The sequence below is a fragment of the Pyxicephalus adspersus genome, chromosome 6 (assembly GCF_032062135.1).
Source record: "Pyxicephalus adspersus chromosome 6, UCB_Pads_2.0, whole genome shotgun sequence".
In the NCBI taxonomy this organism is placed as follows: domain Eukaryota; kingdom Metazoa; phylum Chordata; class Amphibia; order Anura; family Pyxicephalidae; genus Pyxicephalus; species Pyxicephalus adspersus.
Genome location: NC_092863.1, coordinates 22131026 through 22143522, shown reverse-complemented (window position 1 = coordinate 22143522; position 12497 = coordinate 22131026). Strand labels below are relative to the sequence as shown.

At 41.1% G+C, this 12497-nt stretch overlaps 1 protein-coding gene across 1 annotated transcript in view; it reads right to left on the bottom strand.

Annotated features, from left to right (window-relative positions):
* LOC140332438 (plexin domain-containing protein 1-like) overlaps positions 1 to 12497 on the bottom strand; it is a 132533-nt gene that overhangs the window by 48281 nt on the left and 71755 nt on the right. Inside the window, 1 exon segment of the mRNA XM_072413698.1 lies at positions 1274 to 1373. Within this exon segment, the coding sequence (XP_072269799.1) occupies positions 1274 to 1373 (100 nt within the window).

The following is a 12497-nucleotide window of genomic DNA, read 5'->3' as shown; positions in this document are numbered from 1 at the left end:
GTTTCTAGTGGATGGAATTCATCAACATTCACCAAAACATGCATGTCTGGGGGCGATAGCATTAAAAGTGTAAACTTGTGGATTCTGGCACTTTTTTTAATCCTGAAGAAACCAAAAATACTTTGGCTCTTATCACACTAATTAAAAAAATACAGTAGATCACTTAAAGCAAAATTGTCAGGAAAATAAAAAATCACACTTACCTTAATTCCTGCAGAGCCCTCGAACCCCCTGCATTGGACTAGATTTGTTCCTGCGTTGTCTCAGATTCGTTCTTCGTCCCAGCACAGGGGAAGAGCCAGCTGCCACCATTTTCCTCTTCTTCTGGGTTCTGCTTACGTCATCCTGTCTCGCAGTGCTCAGGTGTAAGATCAGGTGATGTTTCCTCCCGTAAATGTAGAAAAAACAACTGCGCATGCATGAGATTAGCACTTTTTTTATACTGCAGGGAAAACCCCTTTTTGTGTATGCATGTATTGTATTTCTACACACTTATGTGAATTATCAGAACCATTACTTAGTTTAGCTTTCAGGCAGTATGAGAATGATACTTTTCTTATTGATTCCTAATAGGCATGTATAGCCACGACTTTATGTTAAAATATATGTAAAGCTAAAACCTTTTCAGTGCAACGAAAGTAAAAAACCTTTTTTTTCCTGTCTGTGTAGCGCTGTACTGCTACCCTCACTTCCTGTTCTAGAGACATAACCAGAAATCTCCTGAAGTTATGGAATTTCCCACTTTAGATGTTATCACCATTGGTTATATATTTTAAAAATGTATTAGTCCCAAAAAAAAGATGAATATCTTTAGTGGGGAAACAACAATAAAGACTAAAGCTACACACACACGTCTAATGGTTCTCGCCGATAATCGATTCAGGGCCAATATTGAACGAGAATCTGGCGTGTGTACAGCTCCTGTCATCCATCGTCTGAACGACCGTCCTGGGGGATCCATGGGCGATGGGTGACAAACGATCCTTATGCAAGGGAAGGATAAGAGCGTGCAGCGGGGTGCCACTCCGTCGTTCTCCCCCTCTCCTCTCCATAGAGCAGAATGGTGCTGTACAGCGCTCCTTCATGCATCGTGCAGTCCTTTGTCGTTGGAAAGGATCGTGAAAGATCCTTTCCAAGGACAATATTTGCATGTGTGTAAGCAGCTTTACTCTTCCCCACTCTATACAGAACAAAGCAAAACATTTTGGAGATAAACTCTAAGTTCTACCAAGTTCAAAGCCATGGTTCAAATTTTTTATATAATTTTGCTCACCTGAAGCTCCCGACAAGGGATGAAGAACCACGAATGCTTCAGAAAGACCTGCCTTAACGGGATGCTGGGCAGGACTGATATCTTGTACCGGCAGAGGAATCTGTAACAGATAACACAGTTGCTAAGATCTCGTGGAATGTCAAAATATGGAGAATAATAATGCTCTTCTATTTCTTTTTATATATTTTATTTTTCCTATGTCAAACTTAGCACAAAGGAAAAGCTAGTACAGTTTCGATTTGAATCATTATTAGATGCAGGTTAGCTTAATCACCCACTCAAATCTTTAGGTATCTACTTTAATACAGTACCTAGTGTATTTGACTACCGTACCATGTATTCTCAAAATTTATGGCCCTCAAAATTCCATTAAAACAAGATTCTAGGTTTATATTTAATTGACATCCACTGACATGTCTTGGAACTAGACATGTTTGTGTTTTCAGGTTAGAGTAGTTACCACAGTTTAATTTAAGACTGGTTTATATTTTAGCAGTTCTGGTATGCAAACCGTTCATCGGTATATTGGCCGTTCATTGGTATCCATAAATAGGAGGGGGTTTAAAACAAAACCAGTCAACATATTAGATATCCTAAAGTGCTTTTGTAGGTTGCATCTCCATATAAGGATTTGGGAATCTGAAAGTCTAAAACAAAAGGAACACACACAGAGCTCACCAGCTATCACATAACCTTAACAGCTTCAAGATTAATAAAGACATTTAAACGGACACTGACACCAAATAAAGTAGTGTGGGAGTGCTGCATAAATATGTCTACTATATGTCTATGAAGGATGTAAAATAGATACAGGATACTGCTGCCTGCAGGACTTTTGAAGACTCTTCTCTTAATTTGGTATCAATAAGTTATGTTAAATAGTTTTAAATGTAATGTGTTAAAATGCCAGGTGGAGTACTCTCTCTGTTCTTTTGATTAAGATTTTTTATGATCCCCAACTAGTAAAATAGGATCTCCTGGGGCACAAAATCTAAGCAATGCCTGGTTTCCTTCAAAGCATGATGGGCCAGTAATCCTAATGATTACCAGACTCTTTGCAGCAAGGTCAAAAATCCAAAATGACTCACACTGTCAGTTTTCAGGCGGAAGGTCTTGGCAGTTAGTAGACAAGGTGGTGCAGGTGCCACGCAAGACAACATTGGTAATCAAGCAGAAGAACAAGGCTTCTGACAAGGCAGTGTCGATGATCAAGCAGAAGGGCAGGTGACAGAAAAGGCAGTGTCAATAATTAGGCAAGGGACAGTAATGGCAGCAGACACACTAGGCATACTTTAGCCTAAAGCTACGTACACACTTCCAATTATTATCGTTGGTAAACGAACGACGAACGATCCTGCACGATATCTGCGAACGATCGTATAGCACCGATCCTGTACATACAGATAACGACACGATCGTTCCTAGATATTGTACACACAATAGATGCGATCGTTTGAACGATACAGGAAATTACGTGCACCACAGGAACGTTCGTTCATCACGCATGCTCAGACCATGGACGATCAATGAACGATCGAACACACGAACGATGGTCAACGATCGTCGTCCAATCCGATCCGCGGGTCCGGTCGTTCATTTCCAACGACTTTCCTCGTTCGTCGGCGTCGTTGGTTACTTTTTTTACGAACGATTTTTGCCCAATCGATCGTTCGTCGTTCGTTTTGAACGATAAAAATTGGAAGTGTGTACGCAGCTTAAGCAGTATTGGTTTTGTTATTTTGCACCAGGTGCTTGGCGCCTGATCACTGGCCATTTAAGGACCTCTTTCTCCCAAGAATGTTTCAGTGTGTATGCCATTGCTCAGGAAATGTGGCTGCATGCTCTGTCAGGCAGGGACAGAGAGTGGGTGCTAAACCTGACAGCTTGGCATGGCAGAGACGCTAATTACTAAAAAAAGTCCAAAAAAAGGAAAATAACTGCCTTTCTGTTTCTTTTAAGCTATGTACAAAGGCAAATCCATTTTAGTGGTTAGTCTGCACCTCTGCTTTTCTGCTGGAAGCTAAAGGATACTGTGGTCATACAGACATTGGTGGAAGCTGCCAATATTCAGAAGTCACCACTCCTCAAAGCCTGGCTTTACCATGGCACCTGCTTTTCTCCATGACATCCTCAATTACAGTGTAGGACACATTTCAAGCATATCTTTTAAGGTATACACAATACATATAGGTAAATTAATAGTAAATATGTATAAAGTAAATTGATAGAATAATGGCTAAAAGGTCTGATACAGAGAGTAGATTGTATTGTTTCATACTCTGAAAGGTCTAGGGGTATTTTTGTTGCACCACAGGGTTCATTATTTTTACTACTATATTTATAAATGATACAGAGTTTGGGATTAAAAGTATAATGTTTGTGTTTGCAGATGACACCGAACTATGTAATAGTAAAAAGTCCTTACAAGATGTCTCTAACTTACAAGCAGACCTGGATGGTTTGATTGGGCAGCCAAGTGGCAAGTCAAGTGACTTCAGAGACATAACCCTGCTCCTGTACAAGGCTTTAGTCAGATAGTATCTAGAATATGCACCAGTTCACAAAAAGGATGTTGGATATATAGTAACAGTTGATCACATTCAACTTGACTTGTTCTTGTAATGTTGAAGATTTCACAGTTAAAAGAAGTTTCATCTCCCTGTACAGAAGGAATTCTTCACAGTAAGGTCTGTTAAAATGCAGAATAGACTCCCTCAGGGAATTAGTTTTAGTATATTCAATAAATTGTTTTATGAAAAGGCTGCCTGTATTTTTAGATACGCAAAACATAACTAGGTACTAAATTTATAAAGGAATGACACCAATGACTGTTGATACAGAGAATTTCTGATTGCCTTAGGGAATCAGTAAGGAATTTTCCTTGTTTGAGTAAATTTAACCATGCTTTATAAGGGTTTTTTCTTTTCTTCTAATATGTTTATTTCCTTTGTGGTTCAACTGAACTTGTGTCTATTCGCAAACTAACTTACTGGGCCTGACTTGTTAAACTATCCAAAGCTGGAGAGGATACACTTTCATCAGTGAAGCTAAGTGAGCCAGCAAACCTGGAATGGATCTGGTCCAGGATTCAAAACGTTTGCTAGCAAATAGCAAATTAATTTAAAAAAATCCATTCCAGATTTGCTGGATCACCCAGCTTTACTGATGAAAGTGTATCTTCTCCAGTCTTGGAGAGGTTTAATAAATCAGGCCCACTATGTAATTATGATGTTTTTGATGTGGAATACTAAATAAGGCTAAGTTCAGATGAGCAGTTGTCAATCACATAGTTAACAACTAATAAAAACCACTAGATGTCCATGAGCTCTTTATACAGTATATATATAACATATATGTTCATATATACTCAATAGTGTAGTACCAATGTCTACATTTTTTTTCCCATCAAATTAACACTCACCCTTTCAGGTTGACCTAAACTGTATTACTAAAAGGTTACTGTCACACTTCTCTGTTCCTCACTAAAGCACAGGCATCTCTCCCCTACGCATGTGGGCAGTTCTGAGGCTAGGCCTCTGCCTCTGCCTCTGTTTCCAAGCTTTACCAACTCTGTCCAAGCCGCTGGCCAATCAGAAAATAGCCTCTTAACCAGCCCTGGATATTTAGCTAGCTCTCAGACTCCATTTTGTGTTCGTGCAACAAGTTGTGTCTCCTTTGTGTCTCCATTGTGCTGAGCCCTTAGTTCTGTGAACTAGTTCCTGTACTAGTACTGTACTGTGCTGCTTAATCCAGTGTTTCCTGTGTCCAGCTCCTGTGTTAACCCCTCGCTGTCCAGTCTGTTGGTTCCCAGCCAACTTCCCTATGCTGTTCCTGTGTTCCTGTGTGCCTGTGAATATCCCTACTTCTCCTGTGCCTCCTGCTGTTTCCATTGTCTCCAGTGTCCCCTGTGCCCACTGTGGCCCCTGTTTTATTGCTGTCTGTCTCCTGGATACCCTGGCTATTGACCCCTGGTGTGTGACCTGACCTCTCTTGCTTGCTGCCTGTCTCGACCCCGGCTTCCTTGAATATCCTCCTGCTTGGTGATTTGGTACCGTGCTTGCCCACCTTGGTGTGACCATGGACCGCAACCTGGTGGTAACCAGCAGCGCAACATCCTCACCATCAGAGGCTCTTGAGAAAACCTGGTTACGGCTTAGACTCTGCGCCTTGGCCCTATCAAGTTCAACCACTAGGGAAATGAACATATCGTAGATATTAAACTCTATGGACACAGTTGTTCCAAAGGAAGCAAAAAAAAAAAACCCTGGTACAATTTGCTTCAACAGGGGGAAAAAATTCCTTCCTGATTCCATGAGGCAATCGGATGTTCCCAGGATCAACAGTCACTGTTATTTTTACTTTAAAACCTTAATACCCAGTTATATTCCATGTTTCTAGAAAAACATTCAGCTTTTTTTAAAGCAATTTCAAATAGTTGCTGAAACTACTTCCTAAGAGAGCCCATTCCACATTTTCACAGACCTTACACTGAAGAATCTCTTCCTTATCCGGAGCTTAAACTTCTTTTCCTCCAGACCCAAAGAGTGCCCTCTTGTTCTTCGTAATGATCTTAAAGTGAATGATTAGGAAGAGAGTTCTCTATATGGACCATTTATATATTTATACAGGGTGATCATATCCCCCCTTAAATGTCTCTTCTGAAGAGAAAAAAGATTCAGTTCAGCTAATTTCTCCTCATAGCTGAGCTCCTCCATTCCTTTTAGTAGTTTAGTTGCTCTTCTCTGCACTCTCTCCAGTTCCACAATGTCCTTTTTGTGAACTGGTCCCCAAAACTGGACTGCATTTACCAGATGTGGTCTGGCCAATGCTTTGCACAGGGGCAGGATTATGTCTCCATCTCTGCAGTCTTTTCCTCTTTTGATACAAGAAAGTATTTTGCAAGCTTTTGATTTTCCAGCTTGACATTGCATGCTGTTATTAAGTCTATGATCTACCAGAACTCCCAGATCCTTTTCTATTTCTGACCCCCCCAACTGTATTACCCTAGACCAGGGGTCGGCAACCTGCGGCTCACGAGCCACATGCGGCTCTTTAGATGTGAAGCTGCAGCTCTTTAGTTCAGTCCGTCGGAAGCTATTCTATCTCTCATCCTGGCTTTTCACCCAACCCCTTCCCCGTGACATTCGAGAGCTTCCGAAGACAGTGACGACGTGCTGCAGCTTCACATCTAAATCATCGCGAGCCGCAGGTTGCCGACCCCTGCCCTAGACAGTATGAAGCATGCATGTTGTTAGCCCCCAAGTGCATACCTTTACATTTATCTATATCAAATGTAATTTGCCACTTGGCTGCCCAATCAAACAGTACATCCAGCTCTGCTTGCAGATTACAGACATGCTGTATGGACCTAATTCCATTACATAGTTTGGTGTCATCTGCAAACACAGAAATCATACTTTTAATCTCAAACTCTATATCTTTATAATGATGTTAAACAGTAAAAGTCCCAACACTGAACTCTGGGGTACAACACTAGTCCCCATAGACCATCCAGAGTATGAATCATTAATCGGTACTCTCTGGATGCGGTCCTTAAGCCAGTTCCCTATCCATTTACAGATTGACTTCTCCAAACCTACTGACCCTAACTTACATATTAACCATCTGTGGGGTACAGTGTCAAATGCTTTAGCAAAGTCCAAGTACACTATATCAACTGCTACTCCACTGTGTACCTGTTTACTTCCTAATAAAAAGAGAGTAAATTTGTTTGACAACTTCAGTCTTTCTTGAAGCCATATGACTTGCACATCCAGGTATACTGAATACGGAAAACACAGTGGACTCAGATGAGTATATACCATAACAAACCAAAGGAAACAATAACAGAAAACAAAGCAGTAATAAACCAAATTTGAACAGTGAGTAATCAGATCATGTGTCCCAGATATACAATAAAGTTTAACAACAAACATAAACAAAAAAGAAGAAAAAAACCACAAGAAAGGGGGAAATGGAAGGTAGAGGAAGTAGAAAAGGTACACATCATTAATGCAATATACCCAAGAATAACTCATCATAAGCCAATATCTATGTATTATGAGGTCAATTGTCTATAGCGGAAATGTTCCGTTGGAGGAATTTCAAATTTACTGGCCAAATGTTCCCATGTGAACACTGCGCGAATATCTAACAAATCTTTCACCCTTCTAAAACCCACCAATAAAAGTTAGCTGGACATAGGCCCGGCGGAAAATCTGGATTATGCCAGAGTGGGGTTAGACGTTTATGAGGTGAGGTTAGTGTAAAAACCATTTAAAAGCAGATTACATTGTAATCTGCTTTAAAATTTCCCTCCCAGACACACCTCCCAATACATCACTACTCACATCACCCGGAAGATGACTCATCCTCCGGGGTGATGTGAGTGGGGATTTCCCTGCCCTGCCTCACACAGGCACACAGAGGCTGGAGCTGCTGCTGCTCGCATCTCGAGAGAGATGCAAAGCACAATGCAGGACTTCTGCATTGTGCTTCACATCTCACTGCAGATGCCAGCAGCAATAGCAAATTCCGGGGGTGACTCACTGCAGATGCCAGCTATTGCTGCTGGCATTTGCAGTGAGATGTGAAGCACAATGCAGAAGTCCTGCATTGTGCATTGCATCTCTCTGGAGATGCGGGCAGCAACGTGGCTGAGACCCGGGTGGTATTTAAAAGCAGATTACTCAGTAATCTGCCTTTAAATTTCCCGCCCGGTCACACCCCCTAACGGACCGGCGCCCGAGCATCACACCAGGACCATCGGATCGCCGCTGGAGCGTGGGGCAAAGGTAAGGGGGGCTCTTAAAGTTACCCCCAGTGTGACTCGGGATTACCGCTAGGGGGGTTAATGAGCCTACATGCTCAGATCAGATCTTTTTGCTATTATTATATTTTTTTTTTAAATTGGGGTTTGCACTACTTTCCTTTGCAAATCTGTCTTTCGTTTTGAAGGTTTGCACATTTTATCTCCTTTTTACATCTTTTGTTATATTCTTTATAGTTTTCAAACGATAAGGGTGATCCTTTATTTTTAAAATTTTGGAATGCCCTTTTCTTGTTCTTTATGGCTTTTTTAAGCCATAATCACTTCCCTACTCATAACCTCATCACATGCAGGACTGCAAGACTTTTCTAGAGTTTCCCCAACTCTTTGGATCGGTCTTGTCCTATTCAGCTTGCTCTTATTAATATCATCATGGATGTCTGACAGATTTCTGAAACTCAACCTGAAAAACACACAACTCATATTCCTCTCTCAAATTCTAAATCTCCCCTCGACATATTTCTAACTGTTAACATCACTGACATTCGTCCCTTTCCTGAGGCACTTTGTCTTGGCGCTACCTTCGATTCTGCCCTCTCATTTACCCCCCAAATTCAGAACATTTCCAGGACCTGTCACTTTCACCTATGCAATATCTCAAAAATCAGCCCCTACCTGTCACCACAGCCCCCCAAATTCCTTGTACATGTCTAAACTACTGTAACATCCTCCTCTCGGGTATTGCACTAACCCGACTCTCTCCTTTACAATCTATTATGAATGCTGCAGCCAGACTTATCCATCCTTCCCACCGCTCCTTCTCTGCAGCATCTCTTTATAGTTCTCTTCATTGGCTTCCATTTCACCTGAGAATCAAATTCAAGCTCCTGTGCTTTGCCTTCAAATCCCTCCACAGTTCTTGTCTAACTTACTTTCTGACCTGGTAGAAAAATACTCTCCTAGCCGCTCTCTTCCCTCCTCCAATGACCTGTTAATGACTTCCTCACTCATAACCTCCTCACATGCATGACTGCAAGACTTTTCTAGAGCCGCCCAGCTTGCTTCTACCTTCTGCTCATTTAAAAGAGCACTCAAAACCCATCTTTTCCAACTTGCCTACCCGTCTTCCTCTGTCTTATAAAACCCTCACCACTTTCCACCACTCCATATCTCCACTCCTATTGTGTGAGACTTCCCCCACCTCCTAGATTGTAAGCTCTTCTGGGAAGGGTCCTCTCCTCCTTCTGTGTCACTCTCTGTACCCGTCTGTCATTTGCTACCCCTATTTAATGTACAGCGCTACGTAATATGTTGGCAAAATATGAATCGTGTTTATTAATAATAATAATATTTTTCTACTAAAGAACAATATTACAAATCAGGAGTGTTTTCTTAGTAAGAAAGGAAAAAAGAATTTGTGACCGTTACCTAAGTGAAATCACAGCATTTAGTTTTAGTTATAAACTATGGAATTTTTTTCCCATTGTGGAGTCTCAGCTCAATTAAACCAAACAAAAAAAATGGATTCAGACCAGTCCCATGCTGTCCAAGAATAACTAAATTACGTAAAGAAATCTATTAATTTAAACCAAAAATAACCATTTTCAACCTTCTTTTCTCAGATCAAGTTCAGTCAGACTTGTTAATAGATACTTTTGCTAGGTTAGCTAGTAGTTATATATTCTAATTGCAATTAATAGTTTTAGTAGTTTTAGTACTTTTCAACATCTGGTCTGGAAATTTGGCAGCATAGTAAATAGGACTGTCTAAACCAGCCTTTGTTGACCTTTAACATGAGGGAACCCTTGAAATTATTTTCAGGATCTAGGGAGCCCTTGCTTTAATTAATTTATCCACAGCTAACAGTACATTAGTGTGGTTTTTGATAGTAAAGGTTGCTGACCCCTGGTCTAGACAGTAAAATATAGACCCATTTCTTGTGTGTTCTTTTTATAGGTGTGAGGAGCCTGATAAACTTTTGACTCTGTTATAAGTTGAGGAACATCCTACTCAAAATGAGGGTCCTGGTCATAAATACTGTTTACAGGTATCTCTCAGTGTTCAATTTAGGAGCTCCTAGAGTCCTCTGTAAAGTTGGTAATGGCATGTACATGAAAATGGCAGTTATGTGTAAATAACTTTCTGGATTGTTTTTAAATAGACAGATTTGTTTATTCTAATAATACCAAAAGTACTTACTGATATCCTATAGGAGTTGGCATTAATTTTTTGTGATCTTGAGTCAAAAGGATACAAAAAAATACAACAGGAAAATAAATATATAGCAGATAGTTATACTTTTCTAACAATACAGGTATAAGTTCTAACATAAATATACATATGTATACCCACCATGTCCTAAAAATCCCTGAGGAAATGAAATGTTTGTGAAGTCCTATTTAAAACTTTTAAAGGTATGGATGATCTTATATATTTTCAGGGGATTCTGTAACTGTACCAATGTTCTACTTTTCAACCTACAGAGGGAGGAGCATTTTTTAGGATTTTTTTTTAGTTGTATTCCAGTTAGGATTTTTACTGAAGAGGGGGGAAAGTAAGCGGCTTTTTATGGCAAACTTGTACTGTTTTAAAACTTAAAATACTTTATTCTAAACAAAAAAAGCAATAGCAATAAACAAATTCTATGTATGGTACATGATGACTCTTGTCATTGCACAGGAAATCATTGAAATAGTACACAATACATAAGTATTAGGCTTCTTACAAATCTTTGAAGCCCAGTACACACAGACCTTACAATCTTGATCATATATTCCATTCTAGGTTATAGTCTCATTCCCAACGCAATTTGCATATTTGCTTTCTCAGGGGAAATAGAGACCTATATTGCCTGTATCATAATAAACAAAATAGAACCACAGCGTCAGAAAAACAATTGAGTATATACACAAAGTCCCACATTTATTCGATAGTAATAATTAGAAAACTGAGAACTAGATCATAATGTAATTGAAAGATGGTTAAAGTAGTATATGGATATGGATATATGTATGGATTTATATATATACATATACTGTATATATATATATGGATATACTACTTAAACCATTTTTCAATTACATTATGATTTAGTTCTCAGTTTGGCTGAAGCTGAAGCTGGTTACATGTTTATTATTTAGCAACAATTTTACTTGCTTCACTGAAAACTCTGATAGGTGGACAGTGCCCGGGTGCCCTGGTGCGGGGGGGTTTGTTGGTTGCGCTATGACGAACAGTTTCGGCAGCGCAAGGCGGTGAGACCATCTTTGAGATGGGATCATAAGGATATAGGCTTATGGATGAGGCTGATGGCTGTAGGGAGGCAAACAGGGGGTGGACAGCCTTTTCTTGGCTCCAGCACCCAAGTGGGGGGTGGACAATCGGGGAGTAAGAAGAAAGGGGTATGTTGGCTCATTAATGAAGGGGTGTGCAAATTTGGGGGGAGTTGTCGATTTCGTCATGAATGCGCCGGTTGTGGGGGTAACCATGGACAGACAAGATGCTTTAAACAAGGTTCAGGGAGAGGGGGGGATGGTGTTGGAAAAGGGGGTGACGCCGGTGAAGGTAGGAAGGATGGCCCCCTTTTTAGATAAATACCCCAATAGAACAGCAGCCAGGGTCTTGGAGGCGGGGTTTAAGGAGGGCTTTTGGATTCCCAGCGAGGTGGTGGGCACGGCGAGGGAACCCAGGAATTTGAATTCTGCGCTGCGATTTCAGGAGTTGGTAAAAGCAAAATTGGAAAAAGAGGTGAGTCTAGGTAGGATGAGCGGCCCCTTTCCTGGCCCGCCGCTGGAAGGTTTGGTGATTTCTCCCTTGGGATTGGTCCCCAAAAAAGAGGTAGGTAAATATCGTATGATACATCATTTGTCGTACCCTCGGGGGGTTCGGTTAATGATGGCATTGATCCCGCGGCCTGTGCAGTAGCTTATACTTCGTTTGATGCGGCGATTAAGTGGGTGCGCAGGTATGGGCCGGGGGCTTTGTTGGCAAAGGCGGATATCGAGGCTGCCTTCCGGCTGTTACCGGTTCACCCTAGTTGCCTGAGGTTGTTGGGTTGTAAATGGGGGGGGGGAGTATTATGTCGACAGGTGTCTACCTATGGGTTGTTCTATTTCTTGTGCATTATTTGAGCAGTTCAGTACTTTTTTGGAATGGGTGGTTCGTTTTGTGTCAGAAATAGACTCTGTAATTCACTATTTAGATGATTTCTTAGTGATTGGGCCGGCGGGGAGTCAGGTGTGTAGAGTATTGTTGGCTACTTTGCAGCATGTGGCAGAAAGATTTGGGGTTCCATTAGCGGATGACAAAACGGAAGGGCCGGTGATGGCCTTAACATTTTTCGGCATTGAGTTAGATACGGTGGCAATGGAGAGTAGGTTGCCAGCGGAGAAATTGGCTGCGCTTAGGGCTGCAGTGCAGGCGGCCATGGGTAGGAGAAAAATGAGGCTACAGGAG